This window comes from Solanum pennellii, chromosome 10, assembly GCF_001406875.1.
Source record: "Solanum pennellii chromosome 10, SPENNV200".
NCBI lineage: Eukaryota > Viridiplantae > Streptophyta > Magnoliopsida > Solanales > Solanaceae > Solanum > Solanum pennellii.
Genome location: NC_028646.1, coordinates 78470334 through 78497704, shown reverse-complemented (window position 1 = coordinate 78497704; position 27371 = coordinate 78470334). Strand labels below are relative to the sequence as shown.

Here is a 27371-nt window from a genome sequence, read left to right as displayed (position 1 = left end):
ATATATATATATATATATATATATTTAAAATTGTTACAGATGGAAAAAGAGAATGTGGTTACAACAGTTTTGACTGGTAACCCTTAATAGCATATGCACTTGACAGATAAAACAACACTACAACCTCTTAGAGCTTCTACATGACATACTCACCTATTTCTCCACGCTTGAACTTCACAAAATCACAATGAGCCTCTTCACCAACATCATCTCCTTCAAGCTCCTCCTTCCTCCGAATATCATAATGTGGTAAGATGACAAGATCATCAATACCACAAGTGAAACCATGCAGCTGAGAAAATGAGTGAATTTAGATGAAGATTTCACCAAGCAGGCATGGCACCGAAAACAAACGTATCAGGAGAAAAAAGAAATATAACAACGTAGCGAACCTGCAAGAAAATAGTAAATAAACGACTCAGAGCAGAAAGTAAAATGCCTGCTTTGTTGGATCCATAAAGCTCCTGAATTGTATGAACTAAACCAAACTTTCCAAACTGGGCCTTGTCGATTACACCACGCACGAGCTCATTTTTCCAAATTAAGAACTCATTTTCAGCGGTTCTATCTTCTTGTTCTTCTCTTGACTGATACTCAACTAGGCGACTCTCGCTCAGGAAATACGCATATGGAATTTTCCCTTTGTTTTTGACGGTACAAGGTGGACAACCATTTGTCAGATGATTTAGTAATGCTGTGATGACCTAAAAGTACAAAGTTAGAATGATCAGTTCTCTACGAAGTTGACCTTAATGATTAAGCTAATATCACACCCGAGGCCTCAAAATGAGTGCATAATGAGCTTGTTTTCGCTAGTCTTCACCTGCTTCCCTGTCCAAAGAGGCTTTGGTTTCCACACAGCAGGCAAGACAGTCTGCACAACACCTTCAAAATCTACAATGGAAACTTTATTTGAATGATTTCCAGAAGTTGGAGCAGGCCCAGCGGCAAACACACCAGATCCATACAGTAGTTGGTTGAACTCATGAAGGGTCAAAAAGGTATTCTTCATGGTAAGAATCACTGCACCAACAATATGATCCTGAAGAAGATGAATAAGTCAAAGAATTATTAGGAGAAAATATAGAATAAACAGATAACAAGAATGAATCACAATGGTTGTTGGTGACAGTGTGCAGTTCAGTTACTCAAACCTGAATCAGGCCTCTAACTGTATCTCCTTTAGTCGGAACAATGTACTGTTCATTAGCATTTACAATGTTATATGCTTCAGCACGAGATATTTCATCTTGTGGGAAGTGGACATTCATTTCATCACCGTCAAAATCGGCATTATAGGTACTGAAGCAATACAAGAGCAGATTAGTCCCGGAGAGGAAATTTTGTTTCATTATGTACATGGAAAATCAAATAGAGAATTCCAACCTGCAATTAGCATAGTGCATACGAAGAGTTTTCTCTCCTTTCAGTACGCGGACTACGTGAGCCATTATACTGGGCTTGTGAAGCGTAGGCTGTATCAATTTTTTCCAGTTAGACCATTGTGCATCTATGAAAAAATGAGTAGCAATGCAACACGAAGCAGTTATGGATACATATTCCTTATTTGTTAATCCATCTATGATATCAAGAACAACTGTGCGTCAAACCCAAGCAAGTTGGGCTCGGTATAGCCTATATGAATCCTAACTTGTCATGTCGCTCCATTTAAACTAATCTCAAACCAATATTATTAAAAAAAATAAAAAATATTAGAAGTGGTTACTCAAAATTCTATCATTCATGTCAGGATTTCTTGAAGGAGGACAGCATGGAGACTATGGATAATTTCCACTCACAGCAATATTTTGAGAAAAGCTTCGATTAGATGTGTGACTTTGATTCCTAAAAAGAATGGAGCTAAAGAGTTCAAGGATTTCAGACCTGAAGAGCGGTTACAAGATTGTTTTAAAGTATTTGACTGAGAAACTCAAATTGGTGGTGTACAAACTAGTGGACAAACATCAAATAGACTTCACTAACGGGACAGATAATGGATGCCTCGTTGATTGAACAGACACCTAGGATTTTATGTAAACTAGACATTGAAAAAGCAGATGATCACATAAATTGTGTGTTCCATGTTAAAGTACTAGAGGATATGGGTTTTGGAAGGAAATGGATAAAGTGGATTGTTTGTATAAACACTATCAGGTTTTCCTTTTTATGAAGTAAGGTGTTATACGATGCATCAAGAAGGTGCAAAATAGTACAAAAGAAGATGGGTTAGCTCCATTACAAAAATAAATTATCCAGGGCAGGTAGCTAACCAAAAAGAAAAAAGAAAAATGATCGCCTGTCAAGCCAAAGATAGAGAGCTAAAGAAATCTAGAAATGGAAAAACATCATTACAGGGATAGGCTACTCCAACTAAATAGATTGCCAAGATTAGAACAACTGGCTAAGACAGCTAAGTGAAGCAGGAAACGAACAAAAGAGCAAAAATGTTAAATGTTAAATGTAAATGAAGAAGCACAAACGGAAGGACCATTATACTTATGGAGCTAAATTATTGACATTGTTGCATTGCCTTAAACCCCCGGCAATTACATACTTATCAACTTTGATATCCTTGTGTGATCCATGTTATAAATAGAAAAAGCTACAGTGATATATCCATTAGAACTTCTTTTTCCTTAATTACATAGCATCAAAGTTGCCAATGATCGATCTGATAAACAGCAGGTTCTTTTATTAATTTGAAAATAGCAAATACACCTAGAAGGAAGCATGAAATACTACATACAACTAGTTCTGAAGACTGAAGCAAAAAAGATTAACCTGTCGATTCACAAGAACAACATCCCCATCTTGCAAGTGTCGATAAACAACTTTGCCTTCAAATTCATACTCATTGTTCCTCCCAGATTGAGTCACTGCTCCCCTTGAAGAAGGCAATTTTCTAGATATTGCTACACGCATCTTTTTGTTTGATGGTAGTTTCACAGTAGCTATTCTATCAGCAAAAGAGATGGCGCCAGGATGGTTTTCAGGCCCGTTAATGACAGCATCTCTCATTTTAACAGCATTCCAAGGAGTCAACCTCTGATAAAAAAAAATGAGATATTAGCAGAGACTGAGAAAATACGGATAGTGCTAAAAGTTAAGCATTCAGCTCACATATAAAAAAGATGTCGAGAATATTCTTCTCTTTTCCTCTTTTGCCATTTTCTAATTTTCATCTTCTTGTCATTTAAAGTACCTAATATTAGCCTAATGGAACTCCATGAATAAAACATGGCTATTGAGCAATGGGGTTTGGGATATATTTTAGCTCTAACTAGTTCATTGTTTAACCCATGTAACATAGAATAAGGAATCCTATATAAATCCTAGACACCAGTTAAAATTTGATCCATCTAAGCAGCTTAGATGAACCTTGCACATATTTAAGCAAAAGAGACCATAGTCCTGGCATATGAAGCTTTGGTGACATTATTCTCTACAAGAAATTATATGTAAAACAATTAACAAACAGTTGGAAGCTACCCACTCAGTTGTTATCAACCCTTCCCTTCCACCAGAAGTACAGGTTACAGGTGCTCCAATTTCGGGTCAGAATTTTTAAAAACAAGACTTAGTATCAACCTCCCCCCCCCCCCCAAAAAAAAAAACCCCAAAATAAATAATAAGCAAGCATGAACCTTGAATATGTCGTCTTAGTCCTTCCAAATTAAGTTAGTCCATTAGTTAATAATGCATGCTTGAGACCATGGTTACAAGGATGGCCAGAATAACTTGATAGATTCAGATATGCTTGAAAAGAGAATCTCATTGGTACAGAAGCCAACACTGTCCCCAGTCTCATCTTTAATTGTTATCCACTTGTTCTTGGGAAACAACACAAACTGCCTTTAACCTCCTATGAGCCACTCGGGATGACATCGATTTCAGGTAGGGTGGTAGCGAGATTAAAGTGTGAATGAGAAAGTTAGAGAAAGCTTTGTACAGGTTGAAGGCTATTCAAGCTAACTAGGTAATTTATTTTTTCTTTGATTAACCAAGACCTTCAAGAAAAGGAATTTGAATAAATTCTACTTAAATAGCTGAGTACAATAATATAGAAGATAATTCAGAAGTTTCTCAGAATATGGTGAGAAATGCAAGTAATGGGGAAACACATTAAAGCACAAATATAAAAGAGATACAATAAAGTTGTGGAGGAGGTCAGGAGACAGTGATGAGAGCACACGCATGCACGAAGCATAGCAGCTACAGACTGAAAATTTCTACACATATTCCAGTTTGCGAAAGATAAAAGTATCTTCCCCTGATAATTTTAGCCAACATTCCACAGCTAGCAAGGAGTTCATTAAATAGTGTCGATTGCTCTTGTAGAAACTTTGATCACACGATGAACTGAGCATCTAAATTGACTGGTAACCACATTTAACTCCAGCAATGGTAGTAAGTCCATATATATGTGAAATAGAAGCAAAAATAAACTCCATCCAAGAAAAGCTTTGATCACAAACAAGTAGAGCAACAATAGCCTGTACAATTAGAAGTAGAAATTTTGCCGGAGAAATAACAAGCAAAACCTCAATTAGTATTAGGCCTGCGTTTCTGATATGCTGTTCCCACCACCACCCACAACCGAAGGGAAAACCAAAAATAAAGAAACAGCAGCACCAGGAAGAGGACAGGGGGGTCATCAGCAAAGTAAAAGAGGATAATTATGCATGCCTGTAGTACTTAGCTTCCATTTTCATCAATTCAATAACGTAAAGAACTTGTTGAAACTTGTATTCTTGTTCTTATTTAACTTTCTGGATAGGTAAAGAACAGTAGACACAGCACAGCTATTCCAAAATAGGTAAAAAGTTTAGCATCTTCACCCATACCTCAGGATAGGTTAGCCTTGAAGCAAAATATGGTGGAATTCCAATTTCATTGACAGACAAATAAGGATCTGGAGATATAACTGATCGGCAAGCAAAATTGACTCTCTTCCCCATCATTTTCTGGCGGAAAATACCTTCTTTCTTCTCCAACATTTGACATATGCCCGAACCAACATCTTTTTGACCCGGACCTGCAATTTGATATACAAAATACTGCTAATAAGACCAAAAATGATTGCAGACGGTCCCCAGAGCCGCAGAGTAGATTTAATAATCCCAATGGCCAAATTCAGCAATAGAAAATGAAACTACAAGTCAGCGATAATAGCAAATAAACACCATCACACAGAAAACATTGTATGGAAAATTAGATGTTGCCTCAAGGAACACATGTAGAACCTTACTTTCTTTAGAGATCAAAAACCACGCCACATACATGCAGGTCTACAGAAAAATAAACCAAGTAAAATTCAGACAATTCTTATCTGCAATCACATTTGAACTCCATATCTATTTTGATGGTTAAAGACCTAAAAACAAAAAAAATCCCCTCTAAAGATCAAAGTTTTTAGATGAAATCATCATACAACTTATCATGATATCAAGGCAAAAGTCCAAGGATCAAGTCTCATTGTCACCCTAACAAAAATATTCTCACGTGTTTGGTCCAAGTCTTTTGTACATACATCATGGCAATTTCTTGGTGCTCTTGTGAATAAAATAAAATTCTTAAATCAAAAAAAAAAAAAAAAACATGTGCCTCAAGTATCAGGAAGATTTAATGAGTACAACTTAAGTTTGTCGTGAAGGTATCTCATAGATATTACAAAAAAAATTGCTCATCAATTATAAAGGAGTCCAACACATTGTTCTTTTTTGAAATCTTAATATTTGAAGAAGAGCCACGAGATAAATGTTTACAACCATCCATTATTTGCCAACTAAGCTTATAAAAGAGGTTGAAACCCTACCGTTCCAACATTTAGTACTTAACCAATTTAAGTTCCGAGAAGTTCCAGGTTACAGGTATAAGCCACAAATGGATCTTTCGGATACAGAAGAAGGGCAAGTGAAATGGAGCTGTCTAGTCACATTATTTTTTTGGTGTAAGGATAACTATATGGAGGAAATGGATGAATTTGTCCATTTCTTATGAATTTTGTAAACCTAGACTCTGTTCTCTCTTCTTGTAAAAAGTTTTTGAAGGTGACCAGCATTAGGGATGCTGAGGAATACAACAGTACTTTTGAAAAAAAAAAAGAAAGAAAAAGGCAAGTGAAAATTAAATAAAACACTTCATTCCAAAGATTCTAGAAAGAATACTTAGCAGGAAGCACCACCCACCCAAACACATTTAGAAGCAGTGGTGTTAAAAGATAAAAGCTAAAACAAATGACATGGTCCATGGGGCTTGAACAGAAAAACAAGAACTTAAACACATGCTACTTTAAAATTTAAAGTGAAGACGTAATTTACAGAAAATCAAAAGGTATCATAAATATATGAATTTAGTACAAAATAACTAATTGTTTCAACATCGCATATAATAATGTTGATATTAATCCATCTCCTCAAAGTTGAGGTTCAAAGAACCAATCATTTCTTGTCGGGACCACTTTTGCGCATCATTTTGAAGCATAAATTATATTAAGTGCATGGCTTTCCTAGGAAGAATGACCTGGCCCTCACTTCGCCTTGTTTCATCGCTTTAAGTGACTGCTTATAATAACATTGCTTAAAAGCAGCACAGCAAACATAAAAGAGAGGAATAAACTCACCAGAAGCTGTTTTGCTATCGAACAGCACATTTACAGATTGTTGAAGATCCATCAAGCGGCTAATGATCTTAGACCTTCCAGCCCGGTTGATATGAGCGTTTCCCAAAGCTATATTTGCCTGAATGACCTTACCAAGAAGAACAGTATGTGGATGTTCCATAATCTGAAGAAACATCAACATTAAAATGTAAGTAATCAAGGGATATAAAGATAGGATGAGAAATTCCACAAGCCTCCCCTGAGGTTTTGTTTTGTCAGAGGCCTACCACCCCCTGTGATTTCAAACGATACACAACCGGTGTGGCCTAGTGGTCAATGAAGTGGTTGAGAGCCAAGAGGTCAAACATTCAAATCCCAGCAGAACAGAGAAAAGAACACTAGATGATTCCTCCCATTTGTCCTAGCAGGCCTTGGCAGACAAAATTAACTCGTACATGTTAGTGGGAGGTGGCACGTATCCCGTGGAATTAGTCAAGGTGCGCGAAAGTTGGTCCGACGGTCATCCGAAAAACAAAAGGAGGACATGGTTTCCTCTCATGTATAACTTCTATGTTTCCTTTATTTTGTGTACTTAACCAAGGCATAGTATGCACATGATTATTAACTTAATCCCTTGCATCCCAACCCGTTAACAAGAAGTTATAGCTTTGAAATGGAAAATACAATGCATGATACAAAAAAAAAAAAGGAGAGACCTGGTCTAATGTGCAAAACGTGTCATAGGAATTCCTACTAAGAATATAGAGAAATGGGATTGGCAAGAAATGGATGGACTAGAGGTACTTTTGCATCATCACAGTTAAGTATTACATTTTAATTAATGGTGCTCCAAAAAGACTTTTTGCATAACAAAGAGAATCAAGACAAGGGGACCCTCTTTCACCATTTTGTTCATTCTCGTCATGGAAGGATTCAGTAAAACCAAGGGCTAAAGCTGTGCAATTAGGGTGGGGAAGGGGTTAAAGGTGGTCAAAGGGAACACATTATCCATTTCATAATTGGTGTATCCAAATGACACTTTGGTGACATGTAATGCAGATTTGGAGCAAGCCAAAATCATAGGTGCTGTTAACTGTTAGACTGGCATTAACTATTTTTGAAGTTTTATCAGGATGGAACATAAACAATAAGAAGACCTCAATGTATCTAGTCAATGAGGTACAAGATACGAAAGTGTTAGGGTGGGCTCCTTCCCTCAACATATTTAGGACTCCCTCTTGGAGAACACCAAAAGTTCAATGCAATCTGACAAGAAGTAACTAAAAGGTTTGAGAAAACCTAGCCATTTGGTAAAAAACATTACTTATCACTTGAAAAGAAGATTGGTTCCTGGTAAATAGTGTATTAGATTAAATCCCTTGTCATGTGACGTTACTTTGCCCATTTCCTGCCAAAGTGCTGAAAAACATTGATAAATAAGAAGGGTTTCTTTGAGAAGGTAAGAGAGAAAATAAATGTTTTCATGTGAAAAGAAATAAAAGTCATAAACCCAAGAAAAATTGAGGCTTGGGGGTCAATAAAAGTAACAGGTGATACATGAGAAAGAGCTCTTTGGAGAATGGTGACACTGGAGAAATATGGTATGCAAAACCAATGGAGTACTAAAGAAGCAATAGGGCCAATGGTGTGAGTTTATGGAATACATCAGAGCTTTATGGGCAATATTTGCTGAAAGGATATCTTGTATGTAGAAAATGGATTAACAGTTGAATTCTGGCATGACTACCGGAGTGAATACTATCATCATGATCAAATACAATTGCATTTTCTTACCGGGGGTGGCTCGACAGTGTTAAAAAAAAGACATGCACCTTAAACCTCCGAATTTAAGAGGCCTCATTTTTAAAAATAATAGGTTCTAAGTTATTATTTTTTAACAAATATTGAAAACTATTTGTAGAAAAAAGTAAACAATTCATGAAAAATGAAGGGATTATTGGAAGAAATTTGATATAATTGGAGTATTATATCTAATGAAAAATTATTTAAAATAAGAATAGTTATATTATCATGAAAACTAGAATAAATAAAATATATAAAAGATATTAACAATCAAATTTAAGGCCCCGTTCTAATTTTTGCTTTAGGCCACTAATACGCTTGAGCCGCCCCTGTTTCTTACTTCCCTTTCAGTGGACGAAGGATTGCCTAAAAGAGCCAGAAACCATTTCAGACATTATCAGAATTATGCATAGACCTGAGCTTTTTCTACTGTCTTTGTTGCACATAACCCAGCACCATCTTAGTGCTGATACTATTTTACTGAAAATTTACTGTTCCAAAATATATTCAATTATTTCTTGAAAAGCATATGAAGGTTAGTCAAATGCAGAAACTGCAACTTTTGGACCATGAAGTGTACTATGAGCTGCGGAAAGGGCCAAAAGGTAAAGGTGTCCCCTTGAGGAGAAGTTCTCTTACAGAAAAATCTTTTGTCACGCCAATGGAACAAATTGACACAAACCACTGTTGTGGATAGAATGGTGGACACGTGGAATGGATATGATGTCTCAGGTAGACATCTATTCTGGCTAGCAAAGAAGGTAAAAATGCTAAAGGGGAATTATGGGTGTGGAATAGGGAGGTGTTGAAGAGCGTAGAAGTAGATATGTGGGAGTTTATGAATGAGTTGAGGATACATAGAACGCAAACTTAGATATTGCTTGAATACTTCCACAGGTAGAAACATAAAGCTATAATATCCACCAAAAGTATCAGAAAAGACAGAAAACCAACAATCAAATATTCTCAATTATTAATTTCGCTGGTAAAATTACCCGCGCCTAATACGGGTATTTAATATTATGGAATTTATAAAATAATACTTAAAACCTATCTGTTATTAAAACTAAAACACTATATTATTACGTAGTAACGAACATTGATAATGTAAAGGAAAATGATAATTATAACATCTTATCATTTATCCTTCAATCAATCATCGGTTATTTGATTTTCATTTCTGCTGCTCGAGTATTGGATAAACATGGAGGAGAGATTCAAGTAACCTTGAGATAGAGACCTAACATGAAATACCTTTTTAGAATCCATGCATGATATAGCAATATCCACCAAATCGGTACTCTATGCAATTGACAAAAGTGAATGCCAAATAACCTCCCAAAAAGCTCTACCAGTCAAGCTCTAATAGTGTATGTTCATTAATTTTTAATAAGGGATAGTGTGTGTTCATTATTGTCCTGCAATTTAGCAGCAAATCTATGCGAGCAAAATTGGACTATTATACACATTTTTTGATAAGGGACTATTATACACAAGTTTGAAGAACACATCTTGCACTACATGGTTCTAAGTGCCAGACTGACAAGAGAAAGGCATAAATACAAATATAAGAAAATTTGACATGGTGTTCAAAATGCTTACAGAGTCACCCCCTTTGGCTGGAGGTCGGAATTTGACTGGTGGTACAAGAATAGAATCCAAAAAGAACATAGAGGGCCCAGCCACCTTGCCAGATGTATTACGGTGCTGGCTCTGAAAATCACAGAAGAATGTGCAAAGAGGAGCTTCATTCTCCCATAAATGCTCTATAATACTTCTGACCTGTCAATTATAACAAAAAAGATTGCTAAACATAACTACAAATCTATATACCAGCTAAGATATTATATCATCAGATTAATCAAGCAAAAGATGATTAACAACATATCAGAGGAACAACTAGAATACATGTAAGCCACAAGCTTATTGCTCACGGTGGAACTTGGATGCTATACCTGAGATGGTAAATGTGCTACTGAAAATGAGTCTTTCTGTTGCTCAACCACATCAGACTGGTCACCCCCTTGCCTCTTGCGTCCCTTAGAATTTTCTACTCCATCAGTAGAAGTCACACATAAGCTGGTTTCAGCTTCCCCTAACGGCTCGGTGGCATTTACAACCTCAGGGGAAGGATTTTCCTCACTTCCACCAGTGTCATGCAGATTGAACCTGCGACCACTGTTGATATAATTTTCCCTAATTTGCTTATTTGAGATATCCTACAAAAGAAATCCAATTGAAGAGAAAACAACAGTTAATACTTTCGTAACTACGAGGTAATCTTTATGCTTGTAGAAGTAGTGATGTCATTTGAATCAAGAAAACATTTAACAGAAGAAATCAAACATCAAAGCTACTAACTGGCAAACTCCAGAAATCAACAGAAAAATCTTCAGGATACATGATCCCCGCCTCTGAACATTATCCAATGACATCATACCAAAATCAGGTATTTCTAGAACTATATTCATAGAACAGACATATAATTAAGGCAGACAACCCAATCAAAAGTACCATCCATTCTGAAAGATCCATAGTAAGACAAATTTAAAGAGTGCATAGAAAGCACAAATACTTGCAACTAAAACTAATGCTCCAACCAGAAGTCCAGAATTAAAACAGGATGGGCAACAGTACTTCGAAAGTTTAAAACCAAAAAAAAAAAAAGGTAGCACTAAAGCTGGAAAAGGATTTGATAGCTTATTTTACCTAGTATTTAGCAGCAAAAAATAAATAACCACAATTAAAACATGTGAACAAAAAAGCTTATCCAAATAGAGAATTTTAAATTGAACATGGATAGAGAATAGAGAATGGTATGGGGCAGTTCCAAGGAGGGGAAATACACAGTCAAAGAATTACTGCATCACGAGCTCTCAGAATGTGTTGCTGGACAACTGGCCATGGAACAATGTTGGAAAATTATGACTCCACCTAAAGGAACATGCTTCACATGGCTTCCTCTAAATGATGTTGTGCTTAACTCATGATAACCTTTGCAAAAAGAAAATAGTTCTGGTCAGTAGATGCCATTTGTGCCATCTGTCATCTGAAAATGTCAACCACCTTTTTTTTTTGCAATGCCCTTTTGTAGCATACATCCGAAACTTCTTCATCACTGTGTTTGGTCTACACTGGGTCTTCGCTCAGAACAGAAGGCAGCCTACTCTAGTTGGATTTGTTGGAAAGTTGATACAACCATCAAGAAGATCTGGAGAACGATTCCAGCGTTAATTTTTTGGAGCATCTGGAAAAGAAAGAAATCGCAGATGCTTTGATGGGATCTCAACTCCAAGCAATACTCTAAAAGCTAGATGCCTAGTCAATCTGTTATAGTGTTGACAGTTTTTTGGATTTTGTTAGCTCTTTGATCCTAGCTTAGTGCTCATGTGAGGGAACTAACTCTCTTTCTTTGTAGACTTCTGCCTTTAGCATCAACCTGATGCTCTTTAATGAAATCCTTTACTTCATCAAAAAGAAGTTGAACATAGATACAGGAAATCACAATTATGGAAATATGCAGGATGGCTAAAGCAACACTAATAGATACAAATTATGCAAAATAGACTGAGAAGAAGGCAGTTGTTAAGCTATTTGGTTCATTAACTCATTTTTTGTTGTTAGATATGGTTCTTTTTGTTTTCTTTTTCTTTAATCAGGTAGAAGTATTTTCATTAATAAACATGACCAGAATGGCCGTATACAGAGGTTATACCAAAAAATAGAGCCTCTACATAATATGATACTCTACAAAATCCACCCAATCCTTCACACAACAAGGAACTTCTGTTTACACCAAAAGAAAATAAGGGGGGTAGATACTTTTAACTGCAAGAAACTCGACTCTACACCTTCAAAAGCTCTCCTATTTCTGTCTCTCCAAACTATCCCACCATAATCTCACGGAAAACCCGCAACAGAAGAAGGGGGGCGGGGGTCAACTATTGACCACACCTTTTTGTGTGTTTCCAGCTCTCTCTCTCTCTGTGGTTTGTGGTGTGTGTGTGGGGGGGGGGGGTTACTTAATAAATGTGAATTTGTGATAGCTTATACTAGAAAAAGAGGACTATTGTTTCAACCCAAGGCTAAACTGCATTGGGTTTGAATAACAACTCCTTGACCACAACCAGATTAGCATCTCCCCAATCATGCTTTCAAACTAAACAACCTAGAATGACTAAGCATTTATGAAACTACTTACATTTTCAACTGGTTTCTCCCTACGAGGTGGGTAAATGGTATTGGTGTGTCTTGTTTGAAGAGGTAAGAGATATGGTATTAGGAAATGTTGCAGGGCCCTCCTCTTTTTTGGTATAGCACATGTATACTACCAAGATGGCCTTGTTGTTATCAATGGAATATTTTACTTGATAAAAAAAAGGGAAGATTGTCCAACACCACATAAGGAGACTGCAGCTTTTCGTGACCATCTTTTTGAGATCTCAATTGAATGCTCAAACTTTTGATAAGATGGTCACCCACTTACATATGGTATCAAAGCAAGCAAAGGTCCTAAGTTCAAGTCTCACTGCCACCTATTATCAAAAGAACATTCCACATACTTTACCCATCAAAAAGAATCAAGCCCGCGCATGACGGACCGTGTTGAAGACATAATTAAGTAAATAAAAGTGTGCTCTCGCTAATTGCTTAAGCTTTTAGATGAGATGGGCAAATACTATCAGCCAAGCTATTCTTTAGAAAATGATATGTCAAGCTTAGGACAAAAAACATCTACTTCGCAACAGAATCAATACTCATTCAGTAATATCAGAAAGGTAATACAACACAACATTCAAAAATCTGAACAATGCATCTTTTCTAAAAGGAATTTGAACAATGCATTAAAGACACCAGTATGATGAAAAGAGATATACCATATGAAACCGTCCAAAACTAGGTTTTCTGATCTTTGGATTCTTTGCTTTGCAGTTGCTACATTTCTCCGTTTTAGTCTTGAGAATTCTATCAATAACTGCCATGGCTTCAGTAAACTGGAAGTTGTCCCAAGATGGTCTCTTATTGTACTCACAATGATCTCGCACATTCAAATCATCCATAGTACATGACATATGGCTCCCTTCACTTTCCTCCCGATCAGTAGAATTATCAGGAGAAAGAGCATCAATCATTTTGGCCCCAACAACATCACCCTTTGCAATTAACTCTAATTCAGAAACACACTTTTCAACCTAACTCAGAAAAGAAATGTAAGAGTATTAGTACGGAAAAGAATACACGGTTATACAAATGCTAGGAAAAAGAATCAACAATCCTATCACAAAAAAAAAAAAAAAAAAACTTACCTCTGCTCTTGATGCCCTAAAATGGAAGCAATAAAAGCATGTTCTTTGCAGAAGATTGTGCAGCATATTGAAAAGCAAGGGATTGTAGACTGGTGAAACAAGTTCAATATGACCACAGTGACCAGAGCAGTTACTTTGGGAACAAAATTTACATCTGAACAAGTTGTTACATAAACAAATCAACACAACGACATGAACAAAGAAAGAGAATCCAACAGAACGAGAACAAATTGAACATAGTGACTACAAGAAAATTTTAGTCATTATACTGCAAATACACAATTATATTCGATAATTAAATTGGGTAAGACAAACTTATACCTATAGTCAGGTGTCTATATATTTCTCAAATATACTTTACCAAAATATATTTCACAAGCATATTAACTTAAGCAAAAAACAACCAGTTGAATAAAAATCAAATTCAAATCATTACACCTACACTCCAGCATATTGGGGACTTAAAAGAGCTTACACCTCCCCTTCAAGTTTCGGTTTCCATAGTAAGAAAAATAACTACTCAAATTATGATGGCAAAAAGACCATACATACTTGTATAGATTGACACTAGGCATATAAGACACTGTAATCAATTCCGAACTCGTGAATGCAATAGTAAATTGAATATTACTACGGGTTGTTTGGTTTGTGGATAATTTATATTGGAATTAATACGTGAAGATCTATTGTGATATTTGAAGTATACATTCAATATATACATCAATATACTTGTGAAAAAATTGTACTTATTTATGATTAAAGACAACAAGATGTGATAATTCTTTCATCTAACAAGTAGTACCTGATTAGTTCAAAACATGCATGCACACAGCACATTATAAGTAAACTTACTGAGAATAATGATCAAGGGGACCCATTGCCGGATCATAGAGCCCATTAGGCACTGGTAGCTGTAATCCATCAAGCAAATTAGGGCTTGTAACTTTGACAACACTATGCCTACGAACTTCTTCATCTGTCATGAAACTGAAATGAACCGCTTCAACGGTCTCTGATGCACCCTGTAAGCAGTAATCATTTTTTGTTACATAACCACCAAAACAAAAAACATCCAATTCCAAAGAAACATGTAGTACAAAAGTATTTTGTCAGACAAAGCAGCCAGTTTTACAGAATTATCACCCTATTTGCACTTAGGGAATTTAGTGGTACATCAAGCATAAGAAATTAGTGGCATAAGCATCCATATGAAGCTAACAAATTGCAAGCAATGTGGCCTAGGGTCAACAAAAGTGGAATAGACCATGAGAGGCCAAGATTCATCTCAAAAGAACAGCAACAACAACAACAAAAACAACAAAAACAACATACCCAGCGGGAACTGGGGAAGGTAGATTGTACACAGACCTTATCCCTACCTCGTAGAGCTAGAGAGGTTGTTCAAGTGCAGCAAATCAAAGTAGATTCAGCTCAAAACAACACTACGTAATCCCGGTAACTAGGATAGGTGCAAGGTGGCAGGTACCTGGTGGAGGTAGCCAAATTTGGCCTCGACACAACATTATAAAGAACTAGAAACTAAAAAAACAAGTTCAAAACAGTAGCGGAAACATGTTGAACCATACACATACACCACACATCATAAACCATTAGCTCGACCGCAAAAGGGGATAATAGTAGAAAACAAGCTCAACCAGAAAGTAAAACATAAAAAAGTTCAGATTTTTACAATCAAACAATCGATAAACAGGTAAAATCAACAACTCTACATATTATTAAATTCATTGACGTAAATCAAACATCAACAACAACAAAAACGAGAACAAAAAAACTGAAAAATACAAAAAAAAAAATACCTGATTCATCTTGAAGCTCCAATTGGAAAAAAAAATATTGAATCGGAAGGTTCAATTTGGAGCTTATGGAAGCATAAGTGTGCTGTATATTTTGTGGCGGAAGGTTAGTTTGGAGGCTGGGGGAGAGAAAAGGTTTTGAAGAAATGGGTTTAAGACAGGGTTTAGTTGAAAGTCCAATAGCACTACAAATATTTAAAATATATATATTCAATTGTTTTTTTTTTCCTTTTCAATTTTTAATTTGTTTGTATTTCTCGAGTTTTGCTTCGTAACACTAATTTCTCGGGTACGTAATATTAATTGTTTGGTAATTGAATAAGAAATAAATTATTTAGGTATTAATTTTAGTATAACTTATACGACGTTCAATTGACAATTTCAAAATCTCCGTAACTAATACGCATTTATATCTTCTAATTGTTGGATTAAATTTGTTATATCTTTTTACTTGTTGAATTTAAAATATTTCTTAACGGATCAAAATTGTCTCAAAAACTTCATTCTTTCCACTATTTAGATCAAATTTGTTCTTAATATTATTCTCAAACTTTAAATTGTTCTTCTTTTGACGATGTAATTATATAATATTTAATTAAATATATGATATTTCTTTATTGGTCGATATCTGACTCAATCCACCATAAATTTGTTTTAATAATATAGCTAAATAATAAAATTATTTTGAGGTCAACTAAATATGCATATCTATTAGCAAGATTGAAATTACTATTGTTGTGAATTTTTTTTTATAAAATATTTTTCAATTTTTTCGAGATAATATAAACAATGAAATCTTGATGCAACTAGCTATCCTTTTATATAAATTTCAAAATACTTAGTCATGATTTTGATTCGCCATACCTTAAATTAACATCTTTCTTCGAGATTTCATAAATTTTGCATCAATAACTATTCTAATTTAAGCCCATTTTACTCGTCACTTTCCAATGTATATGATATCTAGTTACATGTGAATCATTTCAGTCTCCAGATACATATAAATACATATATTTAGTGTGTGTTTAGCATATATCTAGATACATATGAATCTCACTCGCTTTTTTCCCTATTTTGTGTATCTTGTAACAAAATTATATATACCCAAATGTAATACACATATTTAATTAGTAATAAAATATGTAATATTTTTTAAGTATAAATAATAATAATAATAATATATAGTAGTGAAATATTTCTATCAATCTTCAAGTAGATCGATGGGCCTAAACATGGGCCTGGCAAAATTTATCTTTTAACCAATTATCACCAAAAGTGTAGGCCGTAAGGAGCCATTTTAACACTCAACATATGTTTCAAACATGTTTCATAAGTGGACACGATAATGGATCTGGTTATTTCGTAGTTTGATTATATATATTATTGATTTTCTAATTTGAGACGTATTAAGAATTTGATTTTTTTATAATATTCACAGAAAAATATTGAAAACATATTTAAACAGTGTGAAATTGTCCATTTATCTTTATATTTTTGTCTGTGATGGGATTGCACTAGGATTATTATCGTTTGGTCTTACAAATATTCTCATCTTGTGATTCGTAACATTCTTTTATTTGCCCAAAGAATACTCTTTCACCTCTCTTTTTCAATTATCTTTTTTTGTACTCGTTTAATAATTCTCATCCGTACAAATATTTGATAACTTTATTCATTATAACTTTAATAAATTAGAAAAAACTTAAATAAAATAATTATTAACTCACTTCATTCATTACTAAAAAAAATTAAATAAAATAATTATCAACTCACTTCATCAACTACTAAATCACACGAACATGAACTTTAAAAAGTATAGAGATAATCACTCTTGACAAACTATTTCCGACAAATTCTCGACTCAAGTAATGCATATCCAAATCAATAATTATATAGAAAATAATAGAAAAAAGAATCCTAATAATAACTTTTTGATTATATTATTTTTGCTTTTCTAGTTCTTTTTGCGTGATGAGTAAAATAGAATGAATTAAAGTTTGTGTGAGTGAAATCAGAGAGATGGGATTATTCCCAGAATTTGATTCCTTTTACTGATCACACATATAGTACTTTTTCAGAATTAAAAAAGGTCAAATATCTATTTTAATCTCTTTTTTTTCTCTTTAATAATCCAACTTTTTCTTTGAGCAATAAAAAAAGGAAAAAAGTTATAGCCAAAATCATGTGCTTATCATGCAAATTGTTCCGCTAACACTTTATTTGGATGGTTGTTACATATTTGTTTAGTAATATATCGTATTGTATTATATTATATTGTATTGTATTATATCATATTCTATTGTTTTAATAAATATAATATTTGAATAAATTGTTTCATTTTCTGTCGTTATATAATGTCACACATTCATAATTTGAATGATAAACCTACTTGTTTAGTAATATATCGTATTGTATTATATTATATTGTGTTGTATTATATCGTATTCTAGTGTTTTAATGAATATAATTTTGAATAAGTTGTATCATTTTCCGTTATTATATAATGTCACACATTCATGATTTGAATGATAAACCTACTGGAAAAGTAGGATATAGGGGTGGAAGTACTATGAAAATGAAGGGTAGAAGATCATATATAATTCGTGAATAATATATAAAGACAAAATGAAAAGAAAATATTAAGTTAATGACGCAATCACACCAAATCGATCGTTACATAAAATGAATCTTTTCGTCGTTATCTTATTAAAACAGAAGAGTGACCTGTAGGCTGTAGCTATCATCTAGGTAATGTGATAGTGTAAATGTTGTTATAATGTAATGTGTATATAAAATTTGAACTCAATTAGAATTATTTAGTATCCGCCTAGTATTCTGTGCCGAGGATTTATCGAAAACAATCTTTTTATCTTCACGAGATAAGGGAAAAGCTGCATATCGCTACTCTTTTCAAACCCCGCTTGTGAGATTACACGGTTGTTTATCGTATTCTTGGCGAAACATTCTCTCACAGGCAGAGGATACTAACACTCTATCAGGCCATACTTACTGGTATTTGACAGATTTATTGATATATATTCACTCACTTACTTAGAAAGTTACTTCATTTTGGTTATATATATTCACTGCTTAAGGATTTGAGTCTGTAAGATTGAATTTTTATGCAGAAATGGAAGCTGATATCAGTGAGAAGTTGTTGAGTGAAGTGCAAGGTGTGGAGGATGGTGAAAAGGAAGTGAATTTCAAGGAGAAGTTATGGAACGAGACGAAGAAAATGTGGGTGATTGCTGCTCCAGCAATGTTTACAAAGTTTTCGACATTTGGAGTAACTGTTATTACTCACTCATTTGTTGGTCATATTGGACCTAATGAACTTGCTGCTTATGCTTTAGTCAGTACTGTGCTCCTGAGATTTGGCAATGGCATTCTGGTACTTTTTCTGTTCTAACTCACTTATTTTCTAAACAAGAATTGAACTGTATTTAACAATAGTAATCATGATTCATAGTAGTGGTTGTTTTAGTGATGATAGGATGCGTAAAGGGAGACTGAGATGGTTCTGACATGTTAAAGAGGAGATGTGTGGATGCCCCGGTCAAGTTGACTGTATTAGGTTTGAGGAAAGGTAGAAGTAGACCTAAGAAATAACGTGGTGAGAATGAGATGATTAGAAAGGATATGACGCAACTTCAGCTTATCAAGGACATGATCCTTGCTAGGAGGATGTGGAGGTCGAGAATTAGGGTAGAAGGTCAGTTATAGTCATATTCCCTTTTCCCAGAGTTCAGTATTTATTCGTTTCTTTCCCTTATCTTTTGATTTCTACCTCTACTAGTTGTTTCACTTCGATAGCTTGTTGTTTCTGTTTGTTGCTATTGCCTCTTTTTTCACTGTTTGTTAGGGGTAAGATCTGCGTATACACTACTCTCTGCACACCCCATTTGTGGGATTACACTGAGAGGTTGTTGATTTGATGAGTTAACAGTAAGTATGATTTGTATTACTGCAGATGGGAATGGCAAGTGGATTAGAAACGTTGTGTGGACAATCGTATGGTGCAAAACAATATCACATGCTCGGGATTTATCTCCAAAGATCTTGGATCGTCTTGACAGTAACCACAACCTTGCTTTTACCACTCTATATCTTCACCGCGCCGATCCTAAAAGCTTTAGGACAGAATGAAGAGATAGCAAAAGAGGCTGGGCTCATTTCTTTATGGTTAATACCGGTGACTTATTCCTTCGTTGCATCATATACATGTCAAATGTTTTTACAAGCGCAAAGCAAAAACAAGATTATTACATACTTGGCAGCTTGTACCTTAGCGATCCATGTCTCCCTCTCCTGGCTTTTAACTGTGAAGTTTAAGTTCGGAATCACTGGTGCCATGATATCTACAATTTTGGCATACTGGCTTCCCAATGTTGGTCAGTTAATGTTCGTAATGTGTGGAGGATGCAAAGAAACTTGGAAAGGCTTTACATGTTTGGCATTCAAGGATCTTTGGCCTGTAATCAAGCTTTCTTTGTCTTCTGGTGCCATGCTTTGGTGAGACTCATTCAATTGCTCGCGATATAGGAAGTATCATGTTATGAAAGCATCTTTGAGCCTGAGAGTTTGAATTTTTCGAGTTTCTTATTTTGGCAGCCTTGAATTCTGGTACAATAGTGTACTAGTTCTTATTACAGGAAACTTGAAAAATGCTATGGTTCAGATTGGTGCTCTTTCTATATGGTAATGTTGTTAAACTCCTTTCTTATTTCGATTAGAAATTTTTTTCATGCTAGCTTCGTTTACCTATCGATCAATTTTTTACCCCTTGTTTGCAGCCTTAACATCAATGCTTGGGAAATGATGATATCTCTTGGTTTCTTAGCTGCAGCATGGTAATATAATCATAGTTTGTAATCCATTGATGTTATTTTTAAAGGATTCTTCTTTATCGAGTGTTTTCAATTAGTGTACGAGTGTCAAATGAGCTGGGAAGAGGGAGCGCGAAAGCAGCAAGCTTTTCAATATGGAATACAGCAACAACATCATTTGTCATTGGGTTCATTCTGTTTCTGTTCTTTCTGTTCTTGCGTGGACGTCTGTCTTACTTATTCACAGACAGTCAAGACGTGGCTAGAGAAGTCGAAAAAATGTCCCCTCTACTGGCATTTTCCATACTCATGAACAGTATTCAACCAGTTCTCTCTGGTGAGTACTTCATTCTCCATTTCAAATGCTCATCCTACGAAAAGCATTTCCAAGAATCGCGCAAAAATATCAAGATTTTCTTGATGCAGGCGTTGCTGTTGGCGCCGGATGGCAGAGCATTGTAGCCTATGTTAACATAGGCTGTTATTATTTAGTAGGCATTCCAGTTGGAGTTGTGCTTGGTTATGTTTTCAAATTGCAAGTTAAAGTGAGTTCTCTCATTCCCTTTTCTTCTACGTTGCTCGTATTCTCTAAAAATGTTGTTGCACCCATGTCGGATCGTTGACACGCACCTGTCCGATATTTTTGAAGAATTCGAGCAACAGGACTTTTGTGTTAACAGTTTCTCCAATTTTGGATGTCTTTGTAGGGTGTTTGGGTTGGAATGATTATTGGTACACTGGTCCAGACTATTGTACTACTTACAATCACTCTGAAAACTGATTGGAATAAACAGGTAGTAATATATTATCTTAAGTTTAATTATATTATAAGCTTTGGAGTTAATATTAATCAAGATATTTCTCATCCATACAGGTTTTAATTGCTCAACAGAGAGTGAAGAGATGGCTAGTAGAAGATAAAACTAATGATTATTCACAAACTGCTTGAAGTTGGAAAATTCCCATGCTTTTTTTAATCATGTAATTTCATGAGCATTAAATTCTTATCATATGATACTAAGATTTTTAGATGTATCAGAAAAAAATTACATTTTCAACTCTTTTTATTATCCATCATGGTATAAAAATCTTTATAAAGTTTGATTAAAAAATACTCAATTGTCTATTTGATAAAATGCGCGAATAATTTAACAAGATGTGTGGAATGATGATAGTATGAATTTATGGTTAACAACACATACAAGATTTACGCATTCCACAACTCGTGACCATTTCAATAGTACTCCCTTCGTTTCAATTCAAATTATTTATCGTATTTATCTCAAATTATTAAACAAAATCAATTATCCTTTTCTTGGTAAGTATTGTAAAACTACAAACACTTCAATTATATAGGTGATGATACATTTAATGATAGAATAAATGTTTAATGATGAAAAATTATATGTTAAGATATAAATAAAAATAAAATAGTCAAAATACTTCTTAATTAATATAATCTTAATAAATATAAAAGGAGAAACACGACAAATAATTTGAGACTGTATCAAAGTTTTGGCTATTTTTGCAAATCTTCCTTAGTGGGACTAAAATATAAAAGTGTCCTCAAATCATCCCTTCAATTTGTGAAAACTCAAAAATAACCTTGCATTTACAAAGCAACCATGAACAAACGTAGTACCTTTTTCTTCAAGAACATAAGGGTAAAATCGCCATTACACATCATCATCATCATCCTAAACTTGTTTCCAGAAAATCCCACTGCAATTTTGCTCCGTTTCATCAATTTCGAACAGTCGAAATCCAACTGTAAGCAATTGCTAACTCCATTTCTCCAATGATTTTGTGGTTAACAGTTATGTATATGAATTTAATATCTGCTTTTTGTACTCAAACGAATGTGGAGTTTTTTTTTTCTTTTGGGTAGGGGAAGGGGATTACGGAATCGAACTCGCAACAAGTTGAAAATTCTGGTAGTCAATCAACTAAGCGACTAAGATTCCTCGAGATATTTATAATCCCTTCATGCTGCAAAGTGGATAAAATTACTGTGAAATAGATAATTAGTATATCGAAAAGCATTTAATTTTGTTTGCTTTGATACAAGATAAATCTGCTGGTGAACATTGGAGCGTTGAACCTAGAATATTATGCATTTTTTTTGTAGAATGTAGCAAAAGCAGAAGATATGGTATAATGTATGAAATCTGTAATGGATTTGACTCTGTTGTGTTGATAAAATGTGTGAAAGAGGAGCTGATGATTAGAAATTTGAGCTGATGTCCTGATGATGTAGTAATTTGTATGTGGCATAACTTCATCACTTTCTCTGGAGAATTTTGCATTTGGTAGGTCTTATGTGTGGGTATAACTAGAAAGAATTGTTTTTTTTGCTTGCAAATTACAGTTTTTCAGTTTTTCTATTTGTTCCTTTTGAATTGGGGGTAGGGGAAGGGGAAAAAGAGGGAGGGGATTACAAGGTGGAGAATTGAATCCCTCACCAACAAGGTGAAAGTTCAGTTAGCAGACTAACTATTTGAGCTAACTGTGCTTCCACTATCCGTTTCTTCAGTAGCTATGGTTACTTAACCTGTTCTTTGTTTTGCAGTGAGAATATAGAATCATGCAGATGCGGCAAAAGCTTCTTTTTAGATCCAGTCCAGCTATATGTCCTCATATTGTGTGGGGCTTTGTACCTGTTTGTCTAAAGCATCACATTAATCCAGTCAAACACAAGTTGCTACATACCTCATGCCAGCTTATATTGCAAAGTAGAGGTAAAAGATTTGGCTTTTTAGTTAGTTGTCTTAATGGAACCATTGAAAACTCAAATAATGAGCAACAGACTTGTTATAGAAATGGTGAGGAAATTTCATATGATTTATACAATGAGTCCATATGTGAGTTGTGTACTGAAGGCGACATTGACAAGGCAATGAGGCTGCTTTCTGAGATGGAGGCTTTGGGTTTTCATCCAAGTTTTGTATCTTATAGCAGCCTGATCGCTGCCCTTGGAAGTGTTGGCAGGACTGCGGAAGCTGATGCAATCTTTCAAGAAATGTTATGTTCTAGTCGTAAACCAAGGATAAAGGTGTTCAATATCTTACTTAGGAGCTTCTTGAGAAAAGGCCTCTTAAGGCTAGCAGATAAGGTCTTGATGTTACTTGATGATTTGGCTGTTGACAGGAACCAAGAAACTTATGAGATCCTGCTTGAGTATTATGTCAGTGCTGGGCGGCTTGAAGATACTTGGTTAATTGTTGCCAAAATGAGGAGAGAAAGTTATCCTTTAAATTCTTTCGTTTATAGTAAAATAATTGAACTGTATAGGGACAATGGCATGTGGAAAAAAGCACTAGGCATTGTGGAAGAGATCCGCGAAATGGGGCTACGACTAGATAAGCGCCTATTTAATAGCATCATCGATACTTTTGGCAAGTATGGTGAGTTGGGAGAGGCCTTAGGAATGTTTGACAAAATGCGCCAAGAGGGCATAAAACCTGATTTTAGAACATGGAATTCTCTGATCCGATGGCATTGCAAGTATGGGCATCTAGATTCTGCTATAGAATTGTTCAATGAGATGCAAGAGCAAGGACTATACCCTGATCCTAAGATCTTCATTATCATTAATACCCATTTAGTGGAACAGGGCAGGTGGGATGACATTGATACTATTCTTGAGAATATGCAAGGGAGAGGACATCACAGGAGTGGGGCTATTTACGCTGTTTTGGTTGATATTTATGGCCAGCAGGGGAGATTTGAGGATGCAGAATATTGTTTAAATGCCCTAAAATTGGAAGGCCTTCAGCTTTCACCTAGCATCTTTTGTGTCCTGGCCCATGCCTATGCTCAGCAGGTGAGTTGTTTTATCTTCCCTTCTTGAAGGAGACTGATTTGCTTTTAGTTATTACATTAAAAAAAATGAAGGTGTGAATTACGTTTACAGTATAAAAGGAATGGATGACATTGACAGTATACGGAATGACTACTGAAGTGGTCTTCAGAAGGGCAAGTGTTGTCTTTAGGTAACAAAAGCAAATTGACTCATTGGGAGGTGAATATTTCCAAAGTTGGGAGCTGGATGACTGTGAGTCTGCCACTTAATATAATGGTAGTGCTAATCTTGGATTAGATAAGTTTGGAAATGGTTGTGTAGTTGAGTTGATATTTAGTCATAAATGTCTTCCATCTAGTACAGTAAAAACTTATTCTCACCAAGACATGTTAGGGGTTTAGGCAAAACCCAAGAAAGGCGTGTTTACAAATTTGTGGTCTCTTTACATTCATTTATATATGTAGTTAATGATTCCTTCCCTTCGTATTACTATGTTCAAGATAGTATATTTAAGTAAGCTTTGAGGAGATTCCATCTTTTTACTCCCTCCGTTTCAATTTTCTTGTCTAGTTTTGACTTGACACGGTGTTTGAGAAAGTAAAGACAACTTTTTAATCTTGTGCTTTTAAACTAAGGATATATGAGATGTACAAAAATGTTCTTAAATCTTGTGGTCTTAAACATGCTATGTGGAAAGTTAGAACTAAAGAGTTGCCAAAAAAAAAAGGAAAGATACATTCTTTTTGAAACGGACTAAAAAGGAAAGTAAAATTAACAAATTGAAATGGTAGGAGTAATATTTTTGCCTTATGTGCAGGGATTATGTGAGCAGACTGTGAAGGTTCTGCAGATAATGGAAGCCGAAGGGATGGAACCAAACCTTATAATGCTAAATATGTTGATAAATGCTTTTGGGAATGCTGGTAGGCATATGGAGGCACAATCAATTTACCAGCATATAAAGGAGATGGTAAGTCCTTAAAATTTCCAAATTTCCCTAAAACATATTTCCTGTCATAAACTTTGCTGATAGTGCTGCTGCTATTTCTGTAGGGTATTACTCCTGATGTGATTACTTATAGCACTTTAATGAAGGCTTTTTTGAGGGCTAAGAAATTTGATCAGGTTTGGCTTCTAACATTGCTATGAGCCATTGGCTTTCACTCTTTTCTTGAATGTGGTGTGACTAAACAAAGTCATAATTTGAAAAATGCATGATTAAGTTGTTGCATAAAAATGAGTAATTTGGGCTTCAGTGTAGCAAAGGCAGTGAAAAGCATGGAAGTTAGATGCTGACTTACTTTTTTGTACTTAACAACATTTATGTGGCTCGACTTTGTTGTCGCTTGCTAGGTCCCCAAGATATATAGTGAAATGGAATCCACTGGATGTACGCCAGACAGAAAGGCTAGAGAAATGTTGCAATCAGCATTGATGATCCTTGAACAGAGACACTATTAGTTTAAGTATAAGTCGTTAGCCTTATTAGGTTGTATTGCGATTTTGTTAGTTTCTTCAATCAGAAGATGACGTACAGCACCAGAAACTAAAAACACTTTTGATGCTGCTCTCTGTAATCTTTGAGGACTTTGATGCTCAAGTAAGATTATGTCCTTGATCTGCTTAGTAATTATTTTGTTATCCTTACCGTCTCATAACTCATGCTTTATCTATTGCAAAGCTTTAGCTAAATTGTTGATCCCGCCGCCTTCTGTCTTTTTTGTGCAGCTTATCTGTTTTAGCTCTTCCTGGTGCCTTGTTTATAGGGAGCATTATTTAACCTGTGAGATCATATATCTTCCTGAAATGTAGATATGGCAGAGTCGCTTGTCATTTTTGAGGTTTGTGAATATAAATTCGAATTGTTCTGGATTATAATAACATTTGGTATATCCTAGTTGTCAGAGAATCAATGGTTCAATTGTTAGCACTTCTCTTACAATCTGAATTCTGGTACCTGATCTATCAGATGTTGAAGCTGGACTAGTTAACTTTAGGATCATTAACTTCAGTGTGAATCTGCAATTGTACGTAGGAGAAGTCATCGTGTTAGCTTTAAAATTTCACTGGACTTGCAATATTAAATTTGTTCTACACGTGCAGTAATGACTTGCGCAATCTAAATAATTCTTTACTGTTGGAGCATACCATATTTTAGAGAGCACTTGTTCCTTTCAGATGCAACATATATGTTCATTCGATTGCCTCTACTTAAATATTCTATTCATCCTATAGCCACTGCTATTGGAGCCGACTGATACCCCTTTTTCCTTTGTGTCTCAGTAAATGGCTCATGGCTGCCTGCCTGTGCCTGTAAAATGAAAGATCTGGAACTACTAGCAAACTTAGTGATACTAAGGTGACTGTGGCACCTTCTTTCATCAATGTGTTGTCTGCTGCATCACAATTCACGTATATAACCATTATTGATACCGCTTGTTTCCTTTGCAGCCCCAGATGTACTTCTCTTCGTCTGCATTATTGCTATATCAACAGGTAAGAAATGCTTTGCTCGATGTATCACCAAACCTCAATTTGCTATGCTTACAGATTAGACTCTCCGCGTTTCTTGGATTACTCGACCCTGCTGAGAGTTTATTTCTTACTTAACTTAGCAATGTAATTTGTAGTCTGATTAACTTTTTTACTTTGAAGGTGAGAAAAGCAGCGTCTCTGAAGGCTAAAAGAGTGCGGTATTGCAGCTGTAGATTCCATCGATACAATAATGAAGTCTTGTTTCGAAACTGATGCAGAATCTGGAAATGACAACACTTAATTAAATAGGATGCATTCTTTGTAATCATAATTCATGCATAAACATTTCACATACCTTATTCCTATCTCATAGATAGACGATTTATTAACATTCTTGTGGTAATAAATTGTTGTTGGATGATTGTTTTTTGCAATAAAATAGATGCGGTGGGGAAGTTAAAATATGAATTTGGTTTAAAATTGGGATGAAACGTCTCTACCTTTCACAAGACAGAAGTAAGGTTGCATGCATATCACCTTTCTTAGACTTCACTTGTGGAATACAATAGATATGTTATTGTTGGTTCTAAATAATATAAAGGGAAAAGGGTTTGATATACCCCTCAACTTTGTCATTTTGAACTGATATACCCTCGTTATAAAAGTGGCTCATATATGCCCTTGTTGTTATACCAATTACACTATGTAATATTGGTTTCTTATCTCATGTTAATTTAAAATAAT

The 27371-nt window shown here is 35.1% G+C and overlaps 3 protein-coding genes across 9 annotated transcripts in view; 2 read left to right on the top strand and 1 right to left on the bottom strand.

The window, feature by feature from the left end:
* The window catches only part of LOC107002336 (DNA-directed RNA polymerase I subunit 1), a 25468-nt gene extending 9774 nt beyond the window's left edge, over positions 1-15694 (bottom strand). The window contains exons 1-14 of the mRNA XM_015200318.2: positions 15528-15694; positions 14563-14732; positions 13711-13864; positions 13282-13596; positions 10360-10623; positions 10007-10186; positions 6623-6785; positions 4845-5035; positions 2782-3045; positions 1387-1475; positions 1155-1302; positions 824-1042; positions 393-704; positions 154-292 (exon numbers count right to left, since the gene is read on the bottom strand). Coding sequence (XP_015055804.1) covers positions 154-292; positions 393-704; positions 824-1042; positions 1155-1302; positions 1387-1475; positions 2782-3045; positions 4845-5035; positions 6623-6785; positions 10007-10186; positions 10360-10623; positions 13282-13596; positions 13711-13864; positions 14563-14732; positions 15528-15536 — 2617 coding nt within the window. The 5' untranslated portion in view covers positions 15537-15694. The remainder of the gene's footprint in view (positions 1-153; positions 293-392; positions 705-823; positions 1043-1154; positions 1303-1386; positions 1476-2781; positions 3046-4844; positions 5036-6622; positions 6786-10006; positions 10187-10359; positions 10624-13281; positions 13597-13710; positions 13865-14562; positions 14733-15527) is intronic.
* A 2656-nt stretch (positions 15695-18350) lies between these two features.
* LOC107001898 (protein DETOXIFICATION 21-like) lies at positions 18351-21409 on the top strand. 3 transcript variants are annotated; one of them, XM_015199851.2, is made up of 9 exons: positions 18351-18536; positions 18653-18915; positions 19495-20036; positions 20136-20222; positions 20318-20374; positions 20449-20687; positions 20777-20895; positions 21058-21144; positions 21225-21409. In XM_015199851.2, exons 2-9 carry the CDS (start codon positions 18655-18657, stop codon positions 21297-21299), a joined length of 1467 nt encoding a protein of 488 aa, XP_015055337.1. In that variant the 5' UTR covers positions 18351-18536; positions 18653-18654; the 3' UTR covers positions 21300-21409. The 3 variants fall into 3 exon arrangements, with proteins under 3 accessions (XP_015055337.1, XP_027768111.1, XP_027768112.1); XM_027912310.1 differs by lacking the exon at positions 18351-18536 and having other exon boundaries at positions 18564-18915; positions 21225-21304; XM_027912311.1 differs by lacking the exons at positions 18351-18536; positions 18653-18915 and adding an exon at positions 18988-19236 and having other exon boundaries at positions 21225-21304.
* Positions 21410-21995: 586 nt separating this feature from the next.
* LOC107031942 (pentatricopeptide repeat-containing protein CRP1, chloroplastic-like) lies at positions 21996-27095 on the top strand. Of its 5 annotated transcripts, none has more exons than XM_015233456.2 (9): positions 21996-22120; positions 22920-24173; positions 24970-25122; positions 25206-25277; positions 25506-25752; positions 25881-25993; positions 26436-26511; positions 26604-26648; positions 26808-27095. In XM_015233456.2, the coding sequence occupies exons 2-5, from the start codon at positions 22935-22937 to the stop codon at positions 25611-25613; spliced, it is 1572 nt and encodes a 523-aa protein (XP_015088942.1). In that variant the 5' UTR covers positions 21996-22120; positions 22920-22934; the 3' UTR covers positions 25614-25752; positions 25881-25993; positions 26436-26511; positions 26604-26648; positions 26808-27095. The 5 variants fall into 5 exon arrangements, with proteins under 5 accessions (XP_015088942.1, XP_015088945.1, XP_015088943.1 ...); XM_015233457.2 differs by having other exon boundaries at positions 22108-22166; XM_027912558.1 differs by lacking the exon at positions 21996-22120 and adding an exon at positions 22192-22284.
* Positions 27096-27371: the final 276 nt, after the last annotated feature.